The following is a 27,261-nucleotide window of genomic DNA, read 5'->3' on the forward strand; positions in this document are numbered from 1 at the left end:
GGCTCCAATTAAAAAATGAGCCAAAGACAGGCATATCATTTTAAAAAATCCACACAAATGCACAATTAACATGGCAAAAAGTGAAGTTCCCTAATAAAGAAATGCAAACAAAATATAAGATACTATTCTGCTTATTAAATTGACAATTATAAACAGTACTATAAATAGCCTTTGAAGGGCAGTTTGGCAGAAGGTATCAAAACCCAGTAAAAATAAAAAAAATAAAACTAAGTTAAAGGTAAAAAAAAATTTCCTTCTGACCATTTTTGGGAGTATGGCCTATAGAAATTATTAAGAATGTGTCTCAAGATTTAGCTTCAATATTTTTATCATGGTTTTTTTTCAATAATCTGAAAGTTCAAAAATAACCTAAAATCCAAATGATAGTTAGAAAAAACTTCCAATGGAAGAAAATCATGGATAATGCATTTTTTCCCCTCTAATTCCTCTAATTCAGTCTAAGGTAATGGAACCCTTAGAGTGCTTTGATGGCCACCTATTGCTTAATTTTATGGAACTGTCATTAATCTGACCCTGACTCACTTTCCCCTAGGTAGTTTGTCCAGTGAATGCCAAATAATAACCAATCAGCATAGAGCACATTGAGTAATCGGTAGGTTTGTTCTTTCACCAAAAACATTTATAGCTTTTAGCTTTTAAAAATAGTTCCAGAGCACAGCAAGATAGAGAAGGGGAAGATTGGCCTAGATAATACAGAGGATAGCAGATGAACAGGATTGATTTCATTTTGGGCACTTTGCCCAGGACACTTTTAATAGAACATATAGTTAGTCTGGGGATTCTGAATCAGTGGTTATGTCAGGCTTACACATTTATTCTTTAAAAGGAAAAATTGCAAGTAATTAGATTCTAGGTACATTGGTATGACTAAATTTTTTAAACTGTTTCTGTAATACAGCCGTTGATAATTTGCTTTTTGTGGGCTGGATTCCTTAATATTAAAACTAACTCAGTCATGAATAGAAAAATATTTTGAACTTCCTTCCTCTAAAACACAATGTGTTCCTCATTTCTTTCAAAGTTTAAGTTACGTTTAAAAAAGATGTCTAGGGCTTCCCTGGTGGCGCAGTGGTTGAGAGTCCGCCTGCCGATGCAGGGCACATGGGTTTGTGCCCCGGTCCGGGAAGATCCCACATGCCGTGGAGCAGCTGGGCCCGTGAGCCATGGCCGCTGAGCCTGCGCGTCCGGAGCCTGTGCTCCGCAACGGGAGAGGCCAAAAAGATGTCTAAACTAGGAATTAGAGGGTTATTTTTATGTGAAGAATTTTTAATCTTACTATTTTTAAGGACTTTGTATAGTCAGGAATCAATCAAATCTTTAAGAAAAAAAAAAAACCTAAATTTTAGAAATGTTCTCCTTCCTATTTTGCTACCTTACAATTTATAATTACTGACCTTAGATTTAGCCTTTAAAATTAGGAGGTAAAATACCGTATGATAATAGAGCTTGCGTTGGGATAGTGGCTTTGAGTGAATTTTTTCCGTTTTCTAAAATTTCAGTAATACATTCATTACTTTTATTATTTATAAAATTATTTATAACCCCCCCCAACTATCCTTGTAAAGAATTGGGCATTTAAAAGGCTAAGATTATCAAAGAATTTTCTCATATTAGGTAATATGGAGGCTTACTTTTGTTTTGAAATGATGAGTTTAAGTATAATAAGCCAGATTCTTACTATGGACATTTTAAAAATAATGTAGTTAATAAAAGGTTGGAGCAGAAAAAAATATTTTATGTAGTAAAAATTCTTAGTACTAATGGTACATAAGAGAAAGTGATTTTTTTTATGTGTTATGTTTCTGTTTCAGAAATACCAGAAAATTTTCACATTTGCTTCTCATATTGAGCAACACTTTTAATGAGCCAGTGCCTTGGGACCTTTACACCTGCTGTTTCCTCTACTTGGAATGCTCTTCCTTGCTTCTTTGTCCTTCCTCTAATGTATTCCTGCTACTTCAGTCTTGGCTTAAATTATTTTTGAGAAACTTGTCGAAACCCACCTCCCTAAAATCCAACCCCACATTTCCTACCTTCATCACAACCCAGTTTAAACTCCTGTTATTTATTCTCAGGGCCCCTTCACTGCTTCATAATGTTCACCATGGTTGTGAACATCAGTTCAGTGTTTATTTCCCCCACTATTCCTTAAGCTTGATGAGGACAGGACATGTGAGCATCTTGTTTAGCATTGTATTCTCTGCGTCTGGCACAGTGCCTAGTACATAATAGTTAATAAATAGTACTTGTCAAATGAATTCCTTTAAATATCCACTTCACTTGTTTTTCCAAACTCTTGTTGGTATTATTTAATAACAGAGTCTTTCCATTAGAGTAGTTATAACTTTAATATCATTAGTAGGTAAATAGCTGAATTAAGCAACTATGAGTTCCCACTAATTTGGAATATTTTTAGCTTTTTAACATTTGGGATGAACTTCAGATGCTTCTTAGGGTATATGGTCACAGTACCTTTCTTAAATGATAAATAGTTACTACAAGTGTTGACTATTCTGGTTGGCTATTTTAACCCCAGTAGATCCAGTGCCACCAAAATAGTACAGTACATAAGAGGTATCATGATAAGACCACAACCAGAAATGGTCTTCTACTTCCTTCTTCTTCTTTTTTAATATTTATTTATTTAGTTATTTTGGCTGCGCCAGATCTTAGTTGCGGCATGCAGACTTCTTAGTTGCAGCATGCATGTGGGATCTAGTTCCCTGGCCAGAGATTGAACCCCGGCCCCCTGCACTGGGAGCATGGAGTGTTACCCACCGAACCACCAGGGAAGTTCCTTCTTCTTCTTTTTTTATAGTGTTGAAGTTTCTGTTTTCCTAATCCTTATTTGTAAAGCCCAAAATAAATAGCTTTTGTATAATGATTTACAGTGTTTAATGGGTCCAAAAAATAAAAATATACACAAAATATTTTAACTGAACAGTTAGTCTTTCCAACTTTTCTAATAAGACTAAGTTATTATTATGTACTTGTGACCCACATGTAGGATGGTAGAAAAGAAAATTTTTCTAATACACTGAGGTTATATATATTTAGCAACTACTTTTCTACTTATTAAACTACATGTTATGTTCTTTTACAGTTCAAACGATATGTCAGTAAACTTCGAAGCAAGAGTACAGTTTTCAAAAAGAAGCATCAGATAATAGCTGAATTTAAAGCTGAATTTGGTCTCTTGCAGAGGACAGAAGAACTTCTTAAGCAACGTCATGAAAATATTCAACATCAACTGGTAATACACTGTTATCTTGGGGTTCTAAAAGTACAAATGCCAGGAGGTTTATAGGTTATAGCCTTTTACTGAGGTCATTGTTTTTATTAGAAAAACCATAAAATTATTCATTTTCTCTGATTAATTACAGAGATGACATAAGAGCTGATTTTTTGTATTTTACTATAGCAGTAGGCACTAACTTTTTTATGTGTTCTGACTTTGGGGTAATTAATAGAAGTTGAATTCTATTAAGTAGGTTTTTCTTTTGGTTAGCTAGTTAATATGACCAAAATGATCATACCAAGAGATTGACTATAAAATAATTTATTTATCGTGGCCTGCTGGGCAGAAATCTAAGCAGCCACTTCCCTGGAGCTTTGGAAAGAAGTATCCAGGGAGGGTTCTGTGTGGAGGTTTGCCTGCAGGCTTGTTCCTTATATATTTGTGCCTTGGTTGTCAGAAAAAAGTTAAACCCAGAGAAATCCCTCTAGCAGCAAAGCTATTCTCATCGTGGGTACCAGTTCCTCTGAGTTTTCTTGATTTGGCTTTTTTTTTTTCTTTTACCCATGGGGAAATGATTTCATCAGGATGTTGGCTTACCAGCTAGCAATAATCTGGTAGAGGTGAATGAAATTTGAACCAGTTGTAATTAGCTGGCAATATGAACTTTTCTGTCTCATGCTGCTGAATATTGTTTGCTTCTAGGGAACTTAAGATTGAAAATTTACAGTGCATCAAACATAGATTCTAACAGCACTAAACATAGATTGTAACAGCACTTTTAAAATTGATATGTAGTAACTGCATTATTGCTCACTTTAAAATATTTTCTCATTTTCATTGTGATTTCTTTGACCTATGGTCATTGCTTAAAACCAAACACTTGGGGGTTTTCTAGTTACCTTTCTGTTATTCATTTCTAGCTTATTTCCGCTGTAACCAGGAAACATACTCTGTGATTTCAGTCCTTTGAAATTTTTGAATGTTGCATTATGGCCCAGCATGTGGTCTGTTTTGATCATTGTTCCATGTGCAGTTGAGAAGAATATATATTCTGCAGTTGTGGGGGATGGCGTTCCATAAAAGTCAATTCAGGACTTCCCTGGTGGCGCAGTGGTTAGGAATCTGCCTGCCAGTGCGGGAGACACGGGTTCGAGCCCTGGCCCGGGAAGATCCCACATGCTGCGGAGCGGCTCAGCCCGTGTGCCACAACTGCTAAGCAACCCCCACTCGCCACAACTAGAGAAAGCCCACACACAGCAACAAAGACCCAATGCAGCCAAAAATAAATAAATAAAAATAAATTTATAAAAAAAAAAAAAAGTCAATTCAGTCCAGTATGTTAACCATGATACTCAAATCTTCCATGTTTTTTTTTTTTTTTAACATTGCTATTGGAGTATAATTGCTTTACAGTGGTATGTAGTTTCTGCTTTATAACAGAGTGAATCAGCGATACATATACATATATCCCCATATTTCCTGCCTCTTGTGTCTCCCTCCCACCCTCCCTATCCCACCCCTCTAGGTGCTCATAAAGCACGGAGCTAATCTCCCTGTGCTATGCGGCTGCTTCCCACTAGCTATCGATTTCACATTTGGTAGTGTATATATGTCCATGCCACTCTCTCACTTCATCCCAGCTTACCCTTCCCCCTCCCTGTGTCCTCAAGTCCATTCTCTACATCTGCGTCTTTATTCCTGTCCTGCCACTAGGTTCTTCAGAACCTTTTTTTTTTTTTATGATTCCATATATATGTGTTAGCATACAGTATTTGTTTTTCTCTTTCTGATTTACTTCACTCTGTATGACAGACTCTAGGTTCATCCACCTCACTACAAATAACTCAATTTCGTTTCTTTTTATGGCTGAGTAATATTCCATTGTATATATGTGCCACATCTTCTTTATCCATTCATCTGTCAGTGGATACTTAGGTTGCTTCCATGTCCTGGCTATTGTACATAAAGCTGCAATGAACATTCTGGTACATGACTCTTTTTGAATTATAGTTTTCTCAGGGTATATGCCCAGTAGTGGGATTGCTGGGTTGTATGGTAGTTCTACTTTTAGTTTTTTAAGGAACCTTCATACTGTTCTCCATAGTGGCTATATCAATTTACATTCCCACCAACAGTGCAAGAGGGCTCCTTTTCTCCACACCCTCTCCAGCATTTATTGTTTGTAGGTTTTCTGATGATGGCCATTCTGACTGGTGTGAGGTGATACCTCATTGTAGTTTTCATTTGCATTTCTCTAATGATTAGTGATGTTGAGCATTCTTTCACGTGTTTGTTGGCTATCTGTATATCTTCTTTGGAGAAATGTCTATTTAGGTCTTCTGTCTATTTTTGGATTGGGTTGTTTGTCTTTTTGATATTGAGCTGCATGAGCTGCTTGTAAATTTTGGAGATTAATCCTTTGTCAGTTGCTTCATTTGCAAATATTTCCTCCCTTTCTGAGGGTTGTCTTTTTGTCTTGTTTATGGTTTCCTTTGCTGTGCAAAAGCTTTTAAGTTTCATTAGGTCCCATTTGTTTATTTTTGTTTTTATTTTCATTTCTCTAGGAGGTGGGTCAAAAAGGATCTTGCTGTGATTTATGTCATAGAGTGTTCTGCCTATGTTTTCCTCTAAGAGTTTTATAATGTCTGGCCTTACATTTTGGTCTTTAATCCATGTTGAGTTTATTTTTTGTGTATGGTGTTAGGGAGTGTTCTAATTTCATTCTTTTACGTGTAGCTATCCAGTTTTCCCAGCACCACTTATTGAAGAGGCTGTCTTTTCTCCATTGTATATTCTTGCCTCCTTTATCAAAAATAAGGTGACCATATGTGTGTGGGTTTATCTCTGGGCTTTCTATCCTGTTCCATTGATCTATATTTCTGTTTTTGTGCCAGCACCATACTGTCTTGATTACTGTAGCTTTGTAGTATAGTCTGAGGTCAAGGGGCCTGATTCCTCCAGCTCCATTTTTCTTTCTCAAGATTGCTTTGGCTATTCGGGGTCTTTTTGTTTCCATACAAATTGTGAAATTTTTTTGTTCTAGTTCTGTAAAAAATGCCATTGGTAGTTTGATAGGGATTGCATTGAATCTGTAGATTGCTTTGGGTAGTATAGTCATTTTCACAATGTTGATTCTTCCAATCCAAGAACGTGGTATATCTCTCCATCTGTTTGTATCATCTTTAATTTCTTTCATCAGTGTCTTATAGTGTTCTGCATACAGGTCTTTTGTCTCCCTAGGTAGGTTTATTCTTAGGTATTTTATTTTTATTGCAATGGTAAATGGGAGTGTTTCCTTAATTTCTCTTTCAGATTTTTCATCATTAGTGTATAGGAATGCAAGAGATTCCTGTGCATTAATTTTGTATCCTACTACTTTACCAAATTCATTGATTAGCTCTAGTAGTTTTCTGATAGCGTCTTTAGGATTCTCTCTGTATAGTATCGTGTCATCTGCAAACAGTGACAGCTTTACTTCTTCTTTTCTGATTTGGATTCCTTTTATTTCTTTTTCTTCTCTGATTGCTGTGGCTAAAACTTCCAAAGCTATGTTGAATAATAGAATAATAGTGGTGAGAGTGGGCAACCTTGTCTTGTTCCTGATCTTAGTGGAAATGGTTTCAGTTTTTCACCATTGAGAACGATGTTGGCTGTGGGTTTGTCATATATGGCCTTTATTATGTTGAGGTGAGTTCCTTCTATGCCTACTTTCTGGAGGGTTTTTATCATAAATGGGTGTTGAATTTTCCAAAGCTTTTTCTGCATCTCTTGAGATTATCGTATGGTTTTTATCCTTCAATTTGTTAATACGATGTATCACATTGATTGATTTGTGTATATTGAAGAATCCTTGGATTCCTGGGATAAACCCCACTCGATCATGGTGTATGATCCTTTTAATGTGCTGTTGGATTCTGTTTGCTAGTGTTTTGTTGAGGATTTTTACATCTATGTTCATCAGTGATACTGGCCTGTACTTTTCTTTCTTTGTGACATCTTTGTGTAGTTTTGGTATCAGGGTGATGGTGGCCTTGTAGAATAAGTTTGGGATTGTTCCTACCTCTGCTATATTTTGGAAGAGTTTGAGAAGGATAGGTGTTAGCTCTTCTCTAAATATTTAATAGAATTCACCTGTGAAGCCATCTGGTCCTGGGCTTTTGTTTGTTGGAAGATTTTTAATCACAGTCTAATTTTCAGTGCTTGTGATTTGTCTGTTTATATTTTCTATTTCTTCTTGGTTCAATCTTGGAAGGTTGTGCTTTTCTAAGAATTTGTCCATTTCCTCCAGGTTGTCCATTTTATTGGCATATAGTTGCTTGTAGTAATCTCTCATGTTCCTTTGTATTTCTGCAGTGTCAATTGTTACTTCTCCTTTTTCATGTCTAATTCTATTGATCTAAGTGTTCTCCCTTTTTTTCTTGATGAGTCTGGCTAATGGTTTATCAATTTTGTTTATCTTCTCAAAGGACCAGTTTTTAGTTTTATTGATCTTTGCTATTGTTTCCTTCATTTCTTTTTCATTTATTTCTGATCTGATCTTTATGATTTCTTTCCTTCTGCTAACTTTGGGGGGTTTTTTGTTCTTCTTTCTCTATTTGCTTTAGGTGTAAGGTTAGGCTGTTTATTTGAGATGTTTCTTGTTTCTTGAGGTAGGATTGTATTGCTATAAACTTCCCTCTTCAAACTGCTTTTGCTGCATCCCATAGGTTTTGGGTTGTCGTGTTTTTATTGTCATGTATCTCTAGGTATTTTTTGATTTCCTCTTTGATTTCTTCAGTGATCTCTTGGTTATTAAGTAGTGTATTGTTTAGCCTCCATGTATTCATGTTTCTATTTATATTTTCATCTGCTTATTCCATCAGTTATTGAAAAAGATGTTTTAGAATATCTATGATCTTTTTCCTTTTAGTTCCATCAGTTTTTGCTTTACATCTTTTCTTAAGCTGGGTTCCTTAGAAGCAGAGCCTGAGAGGGGAATACTTGGTGCAAATGATTTACTGAGGGAGGGAGTACCTTCAGAAGAAAGGGAATGAGGGAAACAGATGGAGCAGCAGAAAAAAGCCAAGCAAGGATGTATTCCCGACTGAAAACAGCTTCATTTAGATCCCATGAGGAACTCTGGAGCACACATTGCACCATGAAGTTGGTTCCACCTTGAGGCAAGGGCGCTGGCCTTTTATACTCCCATATCAGTCAGTCATTGGCTATTGCACGGTATAACCTTCTAGATGAGGCAGCCCCCATTGGGCTAAGGGCATGTTCTGGAGAAGGGGACATCTGTGAGCCATTAGCAGTCAACACTCATTGCAGCTTGCAGATGAGGTTTGAGTAGAGCACCAACAGCATTGACTATAAGCCACCCCTTGTACTCCTGAGATCTACTTGCTTCTCACATTAAAGTCACTCCATCCTGGTATAGTTTATACAGGATTACAGTTGGTCAAAATTTCTAGGAAAACAGGAGGGTGAGGAGGACAAATTAAAACTCTCTTTGCTTCATTTGGTCCCAAGGACATAATTGATACTCAATATCTCCTTCCTCTACCATCCATCCTAGATTCCCCACACCTTTGGCTAGCACCTCCAGTGGTCTATCAGGGGTCCCCAACTCCCGGGCCATGGACCGGTACTGGTCTGCAGCCTGTTAGGAACTGGGCTGCACAGCAGGAGGTCAGCAGTAGGCGAGCCAGCAATGCTTCATCTGCCGCTCCCCGTCGCTGGCATTACTGCCTGAACCATCCCCCCAACCCCCACCCTCCGCCGTCTGTGGAAAAATTGTTTTACACGAACCTGGTCCCTGGTGCCAAAAAGGTTGGGACTGCTAGATGACTCACTTGGTGGGATGACTCAGTCCCTCATCCTTAAGAGGTATGAGATTCTAGTACAATGCCCTTATCAGGCTGTGGTTGGTAAACTTACCCATTTACTGTTAAAACTGGGCATGAGAGTACCAAGATATGCCCTAATGGATCACCTGAATGCCAAACTTATTCCTATCTGTCCCTCATTATATAACAGCATCTGTATACCCTTAAAATATTCTGCCAATAAATCGCTCTTTTCTTTGCCTGCTGGTCTGTGGGCATGAGGAGCCCAAGTGACAAGATGGTAGGCAGAGCATTAAGTTTAAAGGGCTTCTCAATGTGCCTTCCGGTGGAAGCATGTGCCTTACGGAAACCAGAACATTTATACCCACAGAGCCTAAAGTTGTCAAGAAGGGAAGTATAATTCCCTGTGTATGAGTTGGAATTCTGGTGAGTGATAACACTCATACTTTCATCTCATGGTTCCAAGACCCATGTATTTTTGGGTCTTTGGATCTATTTGGAACCCAACACCATGTAATGGGCATTGGTTTAAGATATACACTCCATCATGAAGAATAGAACTTATCTTCACAGGCCATGAATTCCAAGCTGGCACCTTAGCTTTACGTTCATAGGGCCCTTCCACTATTCAGTCAGGCCATTAGCTTTCTGGATGGTGTATGGTACAGTGACTGAATCCTGTGGTCATATTCCCATCGCCATACCTACTTTGCCATAAAGTAGGTCCCTTGGTCTCAGGTGATATTATGTGGGATTCCACATCAGTAGACCAGACATTCTGAGCCTTTGGATAGTGGTGCTGCCTAAAGCGCTGTGGGCAAGAAAAGCAAACCCTTACCCACAATATAGGTCAGTCTCATTCAGGATGAAGTGTTGTTCTTTTCAAGGTAGAAAGAATCTGGTGTTATCAAATTGCCACTAAGTAGATGATCAGTTTCCTCAAGGGATGATTCCATACCCAGAATTCAGGATTGGTCTGTGTTGCCACCAGCTCAGACACTTAGCAGTAGCATTAGCTAGATGAGCATTAGTGAGAGAGCCCATGTTATTTGGTCCATACTTAGCCTCCATCTCTGCCAACATAGCCATTCTGTTCATGAGCCCATTGTCCACACACTGGGTGGCCAATGACAGAGGCTGGCTGACATCTACTGTCAGCCTTTTTGGCCTTTTTGGAAAGGCCAGATCATCCTTTCCACTCGGCTGCTGAGTGCCTCTTCTACTGTGGACATTGTCCAGTGGCCATATACATGTGATGAAGAGATCTTCACACTTAGTGTTAACTCTTATAGCTCGATCCAGATGCCTCTTCCCGAGACCTCCTTGTCCCCAGTCATTTAGTCTTGCTATCTTGCTTCCTCCAGGCCCCTGACCCAACAAGCTAAGCCATTTGCCACTGCCCAGAAGATAAAAGATAATCTGGGGTTTTAAGGTTCTCAAGTGAGCCTATCCAGTTATCCCCATTTCAGACTCAGCACCCTTTCCCTTCCCTATCAGAGCCCTGACTTTGACATAGGACATATTCAGCCTTCTCTGAAGTTTTGCCAGTCTTACAATTTAAGTCCTGTCCGTGGTTTTCAGCTCTCTCTGCCTCATAGCCACAGGAAATGAGGGTTTCTTTAAAGCTCCTAAGGAGGTTCTCTGACTTATCACTTTGCTTTAAATTACTGATTAATGGATTTGAGCCCGTCATTTGAGCTTAGCAACAGCCACCCCAATTTCATAGTCCTTATAGTTACGATTTCTTCATGCTTCTTGAACACCAACAACACTGTACCAGCTAGTATGTTCCTGTGATAGTTCAGGTCCTCCAAGAAGCATACGCCCAGATTGGATTAGATGTGTAAGAGATTTATTGGAGGAGGCCTTTGTGAAGGGTAAAGGGAATTGAGCAGCAGGCGGCAGGGAAAGCCTTTAGGCTCTAAATGCCTTTAGGCTGTTCTGTGAAGGAAGAAGAAGGAAGGAGGATTGGAGAGGAAGAGCCTTAGGGTGTAAGCACAGTTTTAAGGACGTTTTGGTTGGGATGATGGGGAGTTCCTGAGCCAGTCACCAATTAGAGGAGTTCCCTGTCAGGCAGGAATGGGTCAGCCTCTGGCTGGGAACAGCCTGGGGGAAGCATGGCCTTGGTGTGAACGTGATGGTGGATCCAGAGGGGCAGCAGTTATGGCTGTCAGTCAACTTTGTTCCTCTCAGCAAACTCTCTTGAAGGAGATTCAAGCCTTCCATTGTCATGCCCACCATAATCCCTTCCACCTATATTCTGCCCTAGTTCACCAGTCTTAGCAATTGTACTGCTATAACATGCCTAGGACTAACGATACTCTGCTTGCCCCCAGTGATAGGGCTCTCAGTTCCATTCACCTAGGGAGTGATCCTACCTTAGAAGCCCATCCTTGTAGTTTGGTCAGGTTCTCTAGAAGCAGAACCTGAAACAAGAATTCTTATTCCTCCTCATATGAATAATTCAGTGAGTGCTCTTAGGAAAAAAGATGAAGCAAGAGGAAAAAGTGGATTCAGTTGGAGTCCAATTTCATTCTGATTGCATAAGGAGCTCTGGAGCATAAATTGCATCACAGAGTTGGTCTCATCTTTAGGCAAGAGGGCTACCCCTTTGGACCCCTGTGTCAGTCAGTAATTTGCTATGGACCCTCTTACTACCACCCAAGAAGTGGTGTGATATAGTTCCTGTTAAACCAAGGGTACACTTTGAAGAAGGGACAGCTGTAGACTGTCATCAAAATACCAATTCTCACAACAGCTACGGGATGGGTATCCTGACATAATAAACAGATCAGGGCAGAGCACCCACTGTATCCACTGAAAATATCCTGAGATTAGTCCATACAGATTCATTTTAGTTATCTTCCTATTGGCAGTGTTTGACATAGTTCATAACTCCCTCTTCCTGTAAAATTTTTCTTTACTTGTCTTCTAGCACACTGCACTCTCCTTGTTTTTCCCTTACTAACACTCCTGTTCCTACTCCATGGTGGATTTCTTCTCATTTCTCCAAAGCCTAGGTGTTTGAGTTCCCCAGGCTTAGGCCTTGGATCTCTTCTCTACCCTCACTCCCTTGGTGATCTTATTCTCTTATGGCTTTAAAGATATTGTCTATGCAGACAACTCACAAATTTGTATCTCCAGTTGCTTCTCAAATTTCAGTCTTGTATATGCAACATCTTGAACTCTCTTGGATTTCTGCTAGAGATTTCAGATTTGTAACATGTCCAAAACTAAACTTCTGATCTTTACTACTCCCTCACCTGTTCCTCCCAAGTCCTCCTCATCTCAACAAATGGGCGCTCCATCCTCTCAGTTCTTCAGTATAAGTTTATAACGTATAAAGGAACGTAATTATTGTTGAAGTCAATAAAGATTGTTCTTTAGGATTTAAACTACTTTATTTACGACTTTATTGTTACCTATTAAATCTATATACTTATTATGGAATCATCAAGGTTTTGACACCCATTTTGTGGACCCCATTTTTTACACCTATTTTATTCTTTACTTTTAGCAAGCTATTGAGGAGAAAAAGGGTATATCTGGATATAGTTACACCCAAGAAGAGCTAGAAAGAGTATCCGCCCTGAAGAGTGAAGTTGATGAAGTGAAAGGACGAACACTGGATGACATGTCTGAAATGGTGATTACACAGGCTTTGTTTGTTTATTTGTTTTATGGTCTACCTCTGAGGCAGATATTTTGTGTTCTGTTTTCAGTGAAGCATTCAAATTTTCATTTCTGCACAATGTTTTCTTTACATTCTTTCACCTTTTTCCATTCTAATGAGGTTGTAAAGAGGTTGTTCAATTTTGTGGTTTTTGAAGTGTGTAAAAGTTACATAGCATTGGGAATTACCTGGCAGTCTAGTGGCTAGGACTCTGTGCTTCCATTGCAGGAGGCTCGGGTTCGGTCCCTGGTCAGGGAACTAAGATCCCGCATGCTGCACATCTCAGCCAAAAAAAAAAAGTTACATGGTATTAAAGAAATATTTAAGATAAAAAACAAGTTTCCCCAAATCATGCTACTTAAATTAATACAATTATTTCATTTTTGTGTATGTCCTTAGTATCTTTCTGTATTCAGGACTGCTATTCAGCCAGAATGCACGGAGACAGCTTCATCAGGCATTAAAATGTTGAAATCTTTCACTACTTATTGGTAAATAGCTGCTGCCCCAAACTCTCAGAGTACCCACCTCCACCTGTCTTGTCCACATTGGTCCCAGAACCCTCTGGATTTCACCACATTCTAACTCCTATAAAGATGAACATTTAGTACAGCAGAGGCCTCCAAGACCCTGTTCATCTCTATGGCTGGTGTCCATTCTGATTGGTCATTACTTATGCCTTTTGGGTTATTAATTATCTTGAATATCACTTCGTCTATGTTTATGTGTATTTTATATAACCTACATAATTGTATACTTTTTACATAATACAAAGCTGTATAAAGGCAACTTTGTAATTTGTTTTAGTTATTCAGTGCTAGATTGTAAATATTTTCCCATAATGGTTTGCAGTTTTAATAATTGACATTTTGAAGAGTTAAATGATATTCCTTCTTATTGAGGAATCAGTACTTACTAAATGACTTCCCCATTGTTTGACATTGAAGTAATTTATAGTTTTTTTCACTCATATATAACACTTCAATAAATACCTTTATGGTATTTTTGTTCTTTTGAGTTCTTTTCTTAGATGTCATATATTTTGTTTAAATGACAGGTGAAAAAACTAAATTCTCTGGTATCTGAAAAGAAATCAGCTCTAGCTCCAGTTATAAAAGAACTACGACAATTGCGTCAGAAATGTCAAGTAAGTGAATTTAATTTTGTGATACTTTTTTTTTAACATCTTTATTGGAGTATAATTGCTTTACAATGGTGTGTTAGTTTCTACTTTATAACAAAGTGAATCAGCTATACATATATCCCCATATCTCCTCCCTCTTGCATCTCCCTCCCACCCTCCCTGTCCCACCCCCCTAGGTGGTAATTTTGTGATACTTTTAATACTCTCTCTTGTTCAGCTGTATTAGTTAGAATCCCAAATATTTTACTTGGGTAATTTCTGGAAATAAATTATTATTTTTTATATGATTCTGCAGAAGAGAATAATAATGTGACCTACAACAGTTTTTGTTTAATTTATGCTGTTTGTTTTGTCATAAATTTTGGGCGGGGGCAGGGGAGAGAAGGAGAGGAAGGAGTTTAAGCTAAAATCACAAGTGCAGCCAAATGAGATTTTTGCTTTAAATCATACTCATGTCAGAGTTATGAAGTCACATTCTTCTGTGGCCAGGTAAAAGTTCAGAGTCTGCCAACGAGTGGTGACAAATTAATGTTAGATTAATGAACTTGCTTTGCTAGGGAGCAGGATGGGGGGCAAACCATGATGGCTTATGATTAAGTGATGAAATACAGTTACTTGGAAGCTAATTCCAGGCACTGCTTTAAAGATAAACTGTGAGAAGGTAAATGCCCTCCACAAATCCAGATAAGGTGGCCTTCGCCGTTTGTCCTTAACAATTGTTATTTTATCGTTCTCCACGTAGTAATTTTAGGTTTGAATGTGAGCTGTACTGCATGTGCCTAAGGATGGAACTATAAAACTCTTCATGAATGCCATCTATCAGAGTTAGAGAAGCAGAGTGAGAAATCACATGGACTTTGAAATCAGATGGATATTGTTTCCTTTTTTATAGAAAATGCCATGGAGTCTGAGACAGGTTGAGTGACTTATCCAAAGAGAGAAGTAGGAAGTGAGAGAGTTGGGGCTTGACTCTAGCAGCTCTAGCATCTTATTTTAAATCTCCTGCTTATTTCATTATACACTCCTGCTGCCACGAAAGAAATGGAAGAGACAAGTCCCTGTTCTCTGGGGTTCATACTGTCATAGGTGAGAGGGAACAAACACATGAGGAAATTAGGAAAAATAAAAGATAACCCAACCTAAGAACAATATAGAAAAAATATAATCAGCATCATATACTTAACTGATAAGGAAAAGGGAAGGAAATGAAGGAAATAAGGAAATGAAATGATTGTCAGGAAAGGAAGATTTCAGAATGGAGATTTTTTTTTTTTTTTTGCGGTACGCTGGCCTCTCACTGTTGTGGCCTCTTCCATTGCGGAGCACAGGCTCCAGACGCGCAGGCTCAGCGGCCATGGCTCACGGGCCCAGCTGCTTCGCGGCATGAGGGATCTTCCCGGACCGGGGAATGAACACGCGTCCCCTGCGGACCGGGGCATGAACCCGCATCCCCTGCATCGGCAGGCGGACTCTCAACCACTGCGCCACCAGGGAAGCCCCCAGAAAGGAGATTTTTGAGCAGGGTTTTCAGATTGAGGACATCAAGGATTGTTTTCATGGGTTCGTTCTAAAGAATTGATTTTCTTAATGCTTTTCTTGAGTCAGCAACTTACAGACAAAAGGGAACACTTATATGTATTTCTGGTGATGGTAAAATTTCTCCCTAATGGTAAAAGTAAAATATATAATAAAATAAAATATAGTAAAATAAATCTGTTTGTAAATACAGGCATACTTCATTTTATTACATTTTTTACAAATTAAAGGTTTGTAGCAACCCTGTGTCAATTAAGTCTGTCAGTGCCATTTTTCCAACAACATTTGCTTACTTCGTGTCTCTGTGTCACATTTTGGTAACTCTTGCAATATTTCAAACTTTTTCTTTTTTATATATTTGTTATGGTAATCTGTGCTCAGTGATCTTTGATATTGCAAAAAGATTGACTTGCTGAAGACTCAGATGGTGGTTAGCATTTTTTAGCAATAAAGTATTTTAAAATATATACATTTTTAGACATAATGCTATTACACACTTAATAGACTACAGTATAGTGTAAACATAAGTTTTATATGTACTGGGAAACCAAAAAATTCATGTGATTCGCTTTATTGCAATATTCACTTTTTTGCAGTGGTCTGGGGCAGAACCCACAATATCTCTAAGGTATGCCTGTAGTTCTTTTATTAAGTCCATTTACATTTTAAATGAGGAGTTTTATTGAAAGGATATTTAGAACATTAAAGGAAATATGCTGTTTTGGAAATCCAAGGATCAGAACTATAGTCTCTCTGGAGCAGGTAGAGGTACTATACTTCTCTGCCGAGCATTTTGGCTCAGGGAAGCTTCAGGAACCTTAGCAGGAGCTTGTGGATAATGATGATGAATGTGATAGTAATAGCATTTATCAAGTGCTTTCTGTGTGCCAGGCACTGTTACATTACTCATTCAGGCCTCGTAACCACCCAGTTAGATAAACCACCCTTTACACAGATGAGCAAATAAAGGTACAGAGGGGTAAAGGACTTGCCCAAGGTTACACAGCTGGTAAATGGCAGAGCCAAGTTCTTCATACTCATACTACACCAATAACATGGCTCAGTGAATCACTCTGTATTGGCTTCTCACTGTGCCTGCCACCAGCTGTGTGTCTGCCTATGTTTCTTTTCTCCATCTTTTAGTTTCTCCCCATTCTTTGGATTGGCATACTTGTAACCTTAGCTCGCTTATGGCTCCTCATTGTTCATATCTCACACTGTAGCCTTTCTCTCTACATATATGTTGACGTTTTCACTATAACTGCCCTGTTTTCTCTGCCTTTTCTAATTTAAACTCCTGGTGCAGCTCCTCTCTTTTGGGGGCAGTTTTCCACACCAGACTACCTCAGAGATTACTGGCTATCCTTGGGTCAGACCGAGGATCCATCCTTAGTGTAACCGGCTATGCTTGTGGGTAAGGATCAGAAGAAAGGAGGGTGATATGGTACTAAATATGGCTGCCTAGAGAATTTTCCTTCTGGAGAGGCTATGGGTACTTTGGGTACTTTACTTCAGGGGTCCCCAACCCCTGGGCTCTGGACTGGTACTGGTCTGTGGCCTGTTAGGAACCGGGCCACAGAGAAGGAGGTGAGCAGCAGGCAGGCGAATGAAGCTTCATCTGCCGCGCCCTATTGCTCCCCATCACTGGCATTACTGCCTGAACCATCCCCCACCCTGCCCTGGTCCGTGGTAAAATTGTCTTCCTCAAAACTGGTCCCTGGTGCCAAAAAGGTTGGGGACTGCTGTTTAACATCTTTACTACACCACCCATTATCCTATTATTAACAGCTGAACAGTGTTCATCTTTGCATTTTATCCTTGTCCTCTTATATATACTTTTTCTACATGGTTGGAATGGTAGTATACATTGCGTTTAATTACTTTAAGGTTCTATTCAGTTAATATATTTCCCTTGTTTGCCATAGTCTTTATAATTATTCTTTTCAACAAATAAAAGTGACATCAAGTGCCTTTCGATAGCCTAAGTTAGAGGGAATGAGGTCCCAAACTAGTGTTGGTGGAAGGAATGGACAAGAAGGAATAGATCTGAATGGTATATGGAAGAACACTAATTACAGACAAGGGAACAAGAGATAGCAAGATAATTTTGAGGTTTGAAACCACTAGCAGTGCAGATTAGGGATGAGGAAGAGCTAGTTTTGGTGGTAGCAGTGGACGAAGAAGAGGAGAAATGATGAATTTCTTATAGACACTTCAAAGTTAATATCCAGCAAGAGTTCAGGAGAAGATATCGGGGCTCAAGTTGAAGTGTGTAATCATCTGCCTAGATGTGATGTTTGATCATAGCTCAGGAGAAGATGCAGTTACCGAAAAGAGCATGGAGTAAGACTAGATGAAGTCTGAGAAGACTTCAGGAAAGACCCTCTTGGGTTTTGGTTTAATACTATATGATGCAAATGAAATTACTTCGTGTACTTAGAGTTTATTTTTGTTTTTTGTGTTTGGGGTTCTTTTTTGCCACAACACGCAGCTTGTGGGATCTTAGCTCCCTGACCCTGGGTGGACCCTCAGCAGTGAAAGCATGGAGTCCTAACCACTGGACCACCAGGGAATTCTCTATTTTGGGAGTTAAAAAAAATTTGCTATTAAGGTCCTTACAGTAATATCTACCAGAGTTGTGAGTGTCTGGTTTATAGAACCACGTTTAGGACAATGTAGTTGTTCAATAAACATTTGTTGACTTTATTAACAGAACATTTTTAAAAGTATTTTAAAAATCAAGTATAAATATAAGTGGCAAGAATCATCTAGAGCTAGAAGCAGACCTCTACAGAATTATATAAATAATTATTATTGAGCCCTCACAGTGTTCTCTTAATGCTTTCTCATTCATGCATTTAATATTCACAACTATAAAATATTTTCAGATTGTCCTTAGATAAGGAAATTGAAGCTTAGAGAAGTCAAATAACTTATTTAAGATGACTTAAGTGTTGGCACAAGAACTCAAACTGCAGTCTCTGTGAGTTCAAAGGCCTCTTCCTCTATATTGTGCCATTCTGCTTCACACTTGTTAATTCTTTTGAAATATATTGATAATTTATTAGTTCAGTAAAAGAACCATTTAATGTATGAAACTAAAGTGTGCCATCTGTCAGTCTTGGGCCATTTAGTGCATATGTCACATAGATTTAGGATAAGCTTTATCCTAAATGTCAGCAGGTGAAAAGCAAAGGGTACCAATTGTGCTAATTACAGGGAGACAATATGGATAGAATGATTTAAGAACATGGGCTAGAGAATCAGGCAGACCCTAGATAACCTTGGGTAGATGACTTCATCTCTATAAACTTCAGTTTCCTCACCTGTAAACTACTCCCTTCTTAATAGGGTGGTTGTAAAATTAAATAACACATATAAGGTACTTTGCAACAGCAATGACTAATACATAAGGACTTTTAAAAAAGGTATTTATCATTATAACTATTAAAAAATGGTTTTAAAGGAAGGAATACTATTGCTTTTCAACTAAATTGTTTTCTAAGTAAAATCATATACCAGATCTTTAATTCTGCAAAGTCATTTATTATAGGGACTTCCCTCGTGGTGCAGTGGTTAGGAATCTGCCTGCCAATGCAGGGGACAGGGGTTCGAGCCCTGGTCTGGGGAGATTCCCACATGCCACAGAGCAACTAAGCCCGTGCACCACAACTACTGAGCCAGTGCTCTAGAGCCTGTGAGCCACAACTACTGAGCCCACGTGCCACAACTACTGAAGCCCACACACCTAGAGCCCGTGCTCCACAACAAAAGAAGCCACAGCAATGAGAAGCCTGCGCACCGCAACAGAGTAGCCCCTGCTCGCTGCAACTAGAGAAAGACCGCGTGCAGCAACGAAGACCCAGCCAAAAATAAATAAAAAATAAATAAATAAATTAGAAAAAAGTCATTTATTATAATAATGTAACCAGAACCTGCAGTTCATTTTTATACAGTTTAACTAGGTTTCTCTGTATGTCAAGTACTTCCTGCCTCTTCCATTACAAAGAAATATAGCTGTCTCACTACTATTCTCAAATAATACAACTCTCCAGTTCTTAACACATTCATCAAGTCAAGGGGCGCCTAGGTCCTCTAAGCATTTTCATCTCTGTCTTCTGCCATGTTGAAAAGTAATGGGTACCGAGTTTCAGTTTTAGAAGATGAAAAGAGTTCTGGAGATGGATGGTGGTGATGGTTGCACAGCAGTGTGAAGGTACTTAATGCCACTGAACTGCACACTTAAAAATGGTTTAAGTAATAATTTTTATTTTATGTATATTTTACCATAATTTAAAAAATCTAAGAGTATGGAACTTGCCCACATTTTCATTAACTTTTTAGTTTTTTTCAATGTTTGAATTCAGTGCAGTTAGTGAGTCCTTGATGCTCATTTTGCTTAGCTCCATGTGTTAATCTCCCACATCCATGTATAGTTCTTTTTTTTTTTCGCTGCATTGGGTCTTCGTTGCTGTGCACGGGCTTTCTCTAGTTGCGCCGAGCCGGGGCTACTCTTCATTGCGGTGCGTGGGCTTTTCATTGCAGTGGCTTCTCTTGTTGGGGAGCACAGGATCTAGGCGCGCAGGCTTCAGTAGTTGTGGAGCGTGGGCTCAGTAGTTGTGACTTGCGGGCTCTAGAGCGCAGGCTCGGTAGTTGTGGTGCACGGGCTTAGTTGCTCCGCGGCACGTGGCATCTTCCCGGACCACGGATCGAACCCATGTCCCCTGCATTGGCAGGCAGATTCCTAACCACTGCACCACCAGGGAAGTCCCTATATTTCTATTTTTACCCAGAAAACTTTTGTAATAAAAAGTATACTGAAAAAACAAGCTGCTTCATTGACTTTAAGCTGTTGCCAAATATTAACTGAAATTCATAATTGTTCTCTGCTTTGAATAGTGTTTATTTTTAACTTGTGTAAGTATATTTAACACTCAAAACTACACAGATGTATTATCCTATTGTTAAAGTGCAGGAGTTCTTAAAAATACTTTATACTTCTTGCTTTCATGGACAACTCTCAAATATTTAGGAAATATTCTTTTTATTTGCATTGTGTTATAAATTTGAATATTCATAACTGTTTGAAAATTGTTTGAAAATCTCAAGACTTTGAAAATCACAACTTATATTTATCTAAATCTTTTATAATTATCTAGAGTTAGATAGCATCTTGAAAATCTTCATGTTTGTTTTTTTAGATGCCGTTCCATAAATTATAAATTTATATGTAATTAAATGACATAATACATATAATTGCTAATATATGGGAAAAAGCTAAAATACTTGTTTTAGAGTATATATACAATGTGGTAATTATTGATTTCACTGAAATATTTCTTGTTGATTGCTTTTTCTTATAGAAGTAAAACCATGCTCTTGGCCAGAATTCAAACTGTAAGGAATTGGTTAAGGGAAAGAATAGAAATTATTTCTCTCTCTACACTCCACCCCTAGCATACTCCCCAGAAATAATAACTGATAACAGTTCCTTATATATTTTCCAGAAATTTTCTGAAAATTCATGAATGGATAATTATTTATTGGCTACCTGAAGTTTGATCTCCACACCTTTGTTCTTAGTCTCTAAAAAAAACAAAAGCTTTTTTTTTGGTGGGGTGCCAGAAGTCAACTCTGAGTGATACTAATGTTTGCTTCCTCTTGTTTGCATTTGCCTGCTATACTTTTGCCCATCTTTTGCTTTCAGCTTTTAAAAATTTACCTTGTTTTAGGTGTGTCTCTGAATAGATCTTGAACTGTGTTTTGTGTTGTGACATAATCTGAAAGGTTTATTTTAATAAATAAGTTTAGCCAATTCATATTTATTGATATGTAGACATATTTGGTCTTTGTGCATTTTATGTTTTGCTTCTGACTTTAAATCCTATAAAAATAAATTCCTCTGTTCATTCTCTGTGTCTGTGTCTCTCATATTTTCTGGCTCTGGTTTTGCTCTACTGGTTATATCTGTAATGCCACCATTAATCATCCATTTCTGTTGATAGTATGTATTAATCCCCACTATGAGTAGGGATGAAATTGGTATTTTTCCTCTAACTTCTCCTTCCCTTTGCTTTAGCACCTAATTTTGGTCATTTGTATTGTCTTTCTTACTGTTTGCCTTTATACTTGTAATATGCTTATACTATGACTTGATTCATCAGGTTTAAATTATATCTTTTGACATTCCCCCATCCATCCCCAGCAATTAAAAATTGAGGAAGCTGGCTTATTCATTCTACCTTCCACCTTCTTTTCCCCTTCCCCTCCCTGCAGGTTTTATGGTATCGTGTCTACACTGTCAGGGCATATAACATTTATGTTCTGTTCTATTACCCTAGTTCCCACTTTTGTCTTTAGTATTATACCTGTACTTGTCAGATTCAGTGCTCATTAACAATCCTCTCACTGCCCATTTTCCTACTTTTTATTGTCTCTCATTTGTTTTCTAGTAGAGTCCTCAAAGCTTAGTAGAGCAATATTACCTGATGAGTTCTTGCAAATCTAGAATTTGTTGCCTTAAATATTTCAACAACTGCTTGATTGAGCATAAAAGCCCTTACATCATGCTTTCTTTCCTTGAGGATTTTTAAAGTGTAGCTCCACAGTCTTTGAGAGTTAAGTGTGGCCATGGAGAGAGCTGAGGCCAACATAATTTTTTTAGTGACCTTATCCGGAAAAGAATGTATTTTCCAGTTGTTGAGTGCTGGGTTCTCCATGTGTTTGTCAGATCAAGCTTCTTAAATGTGTTGTTCAAAACTTCCTGGTGAATGGGGACTTGTGGTGTAATGAGTATAGAGTTTCAGTTTTGCAAGGTGAAAAGAGTTCTGGAGATTGGTTGCACAATAACGTGAATGTTTTTAATACAGCTGAACTGTAGCCTTAAAAATGGTTAAAATGGTAAATTTTATGTGTATTTTACCACAATTTAAAGATTCCTGGTTTTTAAAAAAAACACTTAAAATTATTCATTTTATCATTATTTTATGACTCTTTATTCCTTGCAGTGCTTTTTGTCTAGGAGCCTTATTTTGTCTGCTGTTAACGTAAGTGTGGCAGCTTTCTTAGGATTAGTGTTGCTTGGTATGTCTTTTTATTTGTTCACTTTCAGCTTTCTACATCCTTATTTTTGTCCTATGTAAGTCTCATAAATAGCATATAGTTGGATTTTGTGTGGATATAGTTTCTTACATCCAGTTTGAGAATCTTTTTTTAAGAAAATTTTTATTGGAGTATAGTTGCTTTACAGTGTGAGAATCTGTCTTTTAATTGGTGAGTTTAGTCCCATTTACTCTTATTATTGATACATTGGAATTTATTTCTATTTTGTACATCCTATGTACTGTGCTTTTCTATGTTTCTTTTCCTCTTTCTGCCCTCCGTTGCACCAATCCTGTTTTCTTTATATTCTTTTTTCCCTTTATTTCCCTTTCTATCTTCTTCTATTCTGATATTGTTTACTCTTAAATTTTTAACATATTTTTCCTGCCTAAAGTTAATCAGCTGAACAATTGTTAATCTCCTGAACAATACAGGAACCTCAGAATAATTTAACACCCTCTCCTGCCTTACACATGTGTTGTTATCCTGTGGTATTTTATTTCCATTTTATTTCTTCATCTCTAAAAGCGGTTGTCATGGTGGTCATTACTGTTATAATTACTACTTCGTACAGTCATTTCCTGTTTAGATTTACCCACATATTTAGCAGTTCTCACCATTGCTTCATGTACTTTATTCCTTACTTCTGGATTCAGTTTCCTTCTTCCTAAAATGAAATTTCCTTGCTTTATTTTCTTTTCTTTTAGTAGTTCTCTTAGTAAAGAATCATTGCCAAAAGTAAACCATCTTTGTTTTTCTTCTTAAATAGTGACTTGGTCAGAAAAAAAAATTATTTTCATTGCTTTCTGCTTTCTCTTGTTGTGTTGAGGGATCTGCTATCGGTTTAATTCTCATTTCTTTTTAGATAATGTCTTCCCTATATATAGTTTTAATTTTTGTTATAGTCACTAGTTTGTTTTATTATTTAGATTCCACAGAAAAGTAATATTGTACAGTATTTGTCTTTCTCTTTCTGACTTATTTCACTAAGCAGAGTACCCTCCAAGTTCATCCACGTTGTTGTAAATGGCAAAATTTCATTCTTTTTAATGGATGAGTAGTATTCTAGTGTGTGTGTGTGTGTGTGTATATATATATATATATATATATATATATATATATATATACCACGTCTTCTTTTTCCATTCGTCTCTTGATTGACACTTAGGTTGCTTCCATGTCTTGGCTATTGTAAATAATGCTGCTATGAACATTGGGATGCATATATCTTTTCAAATTAATGTTTTCATTTTCCTTGGTTATATACTCAGGAGTGGAATTGCTGGATCATGTGGTAGTTCTATTTTTAGTTTTTTGAGGAACCTCCATACTGTTTTCCACAGTGGCTGCACCAATTTACATTCTCATCAAAAATGTACAAAGGTTCCCTTTTCTCCACATCCTTACCAATATTTGTTATTTGTGGTCTTTTTTGATAATAGCCATTCTGACAGGTGTGAGGTGATATCTCATTGTGGGTTTGATTTGTATTTCGCTGATGATTAATGATATTGAGCATGTTTTCATGTTCCTGTTAGCCATCTGTATATTTTCTTTGGAAAAATGTCTTTTCAGGTCTTCTGCCCATTTTTTAACTGGTTTTTTTTTTTTTTGAGTTATATGAGCTGTTTATATATTTTGGATATTAAACCTCTTATTAATGATATCATTTGTAAATGTTTTCTCCCATTCAGTAGGTTATCTTCCATTTTGTCCATGGTTTCCTCTGCTATGCAAAAGCTTTTAAGTTTAATTAGGTCCCATTGGTTTATTTTTGCTTTTGTTTCCTTTGTTTTAGGAGACAGACCCAAAAAATATGGCTGTGATTTAGGTCAAAGAGTGTTCTGCCTATGTTTTCTTCTGGGAGTTTTATGGTTTTTTACATTTAGGTTTTTAATCCATTTTGAGTTTATTTTTCTTATTAGTTTTTTTTTGTTTTAACATCTTTATTGGAGTAAAATTACTTTACAACGGTGTGTTAATTTCTGCTGTGTAACAAAGTAAATCAGCTATACATATATGTATATCCCCATTTCTCCTCCCTCCCACCCTCCCTATCCCACCCCTCTAGGTGGTCACAAAGCACCGAGCTGATCTCCCTGTGCTATGTGGCTGCTTCCCACTAGCTATCTATTTTACATTTGGTAGTGTATATATGTCCATGCCACTCTCTCACTTCGTCCCAGCTTACCCTTCCCCCTCCCCATGTCCTCAAGTCCATTCCCTACATCTGCATCTTTATTCCTGTCCTGCCCCTAGGTTCTTCACAACGTTTTTGTTTTTTTTTTTCAGATTCTATATATATGTGTTAGCATATGGTATTTGTTTTTCTCTTTCTGACTTACTTCACTCTGTATGACAGACTCTAGGTCCATCCACCTCATTACAAATAACTAAATTTCATTTCTTTTATGACTGAGTAGTATTCCATTATATATATGTGCCACATCTTCTTTATCCATTCATCTGTTGATGGACACTTAAGTTGCTTCCATGTCCTGGCTATTGTAAATAGTGCTGCAATGAACATTGTGGTACATGACTGCTTTTGAATTATGGTTTTCTCAGGGTATATGCCCAGTAGTGGGATTGCTGGGTCATATGGTAGTTCTATTTTTAGTTTTTTAAGGAACCTCCATACTGTTCTCCATAGTGGCTGTATCAATTTACATTCCCGCCAACAGTGCAAGAGGGTTCCCTTTTCCATTTTGAGTTTATTTTTGTACATGGTGTGAGGAAATGTTCCAATTTCATTCCTTTACACTTAGCTGTCCAGTTTTCCCATCACCACTTATTGAGACTGTCTTTTCTCAATTGTATATTCTTGTCTCCTTTGTCATAGATTAGTTGGTCATAAGTGTGTGGGTTTATTTCTGGGCTCTCTATTCTGTTCCATTGATCTATGTGTCTGTTTTTGTTGCCAGTACCATACTATTTTGATTACCATAGTTTTGTAGTATAGTCTGAAGTCAGGGAGTATGATACCTCCAGCTCTATTCTACTTTCTGAAGATTGTTTTGGCTATTCAGGGTCTTTTGTGTTTCCATACAAGTTTTTAAATTATTTGTTCTAGTTGTGTGAAAAGTAACATTGGTATTTTGATAGGGATTGCCTTAAATCTGTAGACGGTTTTAATATTTTTGTCTTTGGTGTTGTCCAGTTTCACTGCCATGATCTAAGTATAGATTTAGTTTTATCTGCTCTGCTGGAATATGTGCTTTTTTGTCTCCCATTAATTCTGGAAAAATTCTACATGATATCTTCAAATATTCTCTCCCCTGGTCTTTCTAGTCTGTTCTTCAGCAACTCCTGTTAGATATATGTTAGACGTATTTATTCTGTTCCCTGTTGTTTAACCTCATTTTCATATTTTCATCTCTTTGTCTCTCTCTGTGATGAATTTTGGATAATTTCTTCAGCTCTGTTTTTTAGTTCATTCTTTCATCTCCTGAGCCAATCTTATGTTTATGTCACCTACTTAGTTTTTAATTTCAGTGACTTTTTTTTTCGTTTTTGTCTATTTTTACTCACTGTGCCTTTTTTTAGTCTTTTATTTTCAGTTCCTCCTTTATAACTTTAATTATTTTAAGCATACTTATTTAATAGACTTTCTTCTAGTATTCGAAGTTCCTGGAGGTATAGTCCTGCTGTGTGTTTTATATCTTCTGATTCTCACTCATAATGGATTGATTGTTCCTTATATATTTATACTTTTGGATTGTGAGTTTATCTTTAGTAGGGTTTTGTCTCTTGAGTCCTGGCAGCTAAGATGGAGGGTGTGTCCCTCCAGAGTGGTTTTGCTGTTGTTCTGCCAGGTGTTTTAGGACTATCACAAGCTTGGAGCTAATTTGAGTTAATGTCTCAGCTTGGGAGTTCTTAGACCACGTAGGTAGGGTAAATCCAAATCCCAAACCTGCCTGAGGACAGACTCCTTTTTTCCATCCTCCTCTGAAGTAGCATAACTGCATTTACTGATCAGTTTGGCCATAAAACTCACAAACAAAAAAAGGCTTTCATATACTATAGTATCTTCATCTCACTGACAGGCCCAGCAGCTACCCAAGTACACAGCCTCTGTTGCCCCTTCTCATGTCAACCATGAGAGCCTTAGATGTCTGTAGGTCACTTTGATTCACAAAAGCCATGGCTCCTTTTTCCCACCAGTCTTTTATACTGTGCTAGTCACCCCAAACCAGATGCAGTCCCACACAGCAGAAGCACCACACAATATTACCCATTTATGTTAACTCTCCAGTTCCCAAGGAAACTGTGCTGTGTGAAACCATTCCCAGTCTGGCCTGAATCAATCCAGGCCTGGTGTTAACCCTTTATTCACAGGTTTCTAGGTCTTTTGCCCTGCCTGGAGATAATAATCATTCTGTTATCAAGATTGGCTCCCAACTCCTTCACCAAGTGTAGCCATAGGCTGTCATCCTTTGTTTCTAGTCCTGGTAATTCCTTTTACTTCCTTGAGAGTTCAGTTAGCTCTGGATCTGAAAGGATGTTTGCCCTGCCTTATCAAGCATTTGTTGATACTTTTAGCATTTCCAGGTGTCGGTAGAAGAAGATTTTCAAATTATCAGTTTCAAAATATTATGTTAGAAGAAAGTGTGAAACTATTCAAATAGCCTGAATTCAAATTCTAACACGTCTTTCCAGCAGTACAATCTTTTACAAGATACTTGTCCTTGCACGATGTGGGGATATTAATACCTACCTC

General features: G+C 37.8%; 1 protein-coding gene across 4 annotated transcripts in view; it reads left to right on the forward strand.

The window, feature by feature from the left end:
• Nucleotides 1–27,261, forward strand: part of IFT81 (intraflagellar transport 81) — a 142,857-nt gene that overhangs the window by 104,152 nt on the left and 11,444 nt on the right. For all 4 annotated transcript variants that reach the window (XM_082667841.1, XM_082667842.1, XM_082667843.1 and 1 more), the window contains 3 exons: nucleotides 3,125–3,274; nucleotides 12,605–12,733; nucleotides 13,818–13,907. In XM_082667841.1, the coding sequence (XP_082523967.1) occupies nucleotides 3,125–3,274; nucleotides 12,605–12,733; nucleotides 13,818–13,907 (369 nt within the window). The remainder of the gene's footprint in view (nucleotides 1–3,124; nucleotides 3,275–12,604; nucleotides 12,734–13,817; nucleotides 13,908–27,261) is intronic.

Source organism: Grampus griseus, assembly GCF_964374135.1.
Source record: "Grampus griseus genome assembly, chromosome: 12".
NCBI lineage: Eukaryota > Metazoa > Chordata > Mammalia > Artiodactyla > Delphinidae > Grampus > Grampus griseus.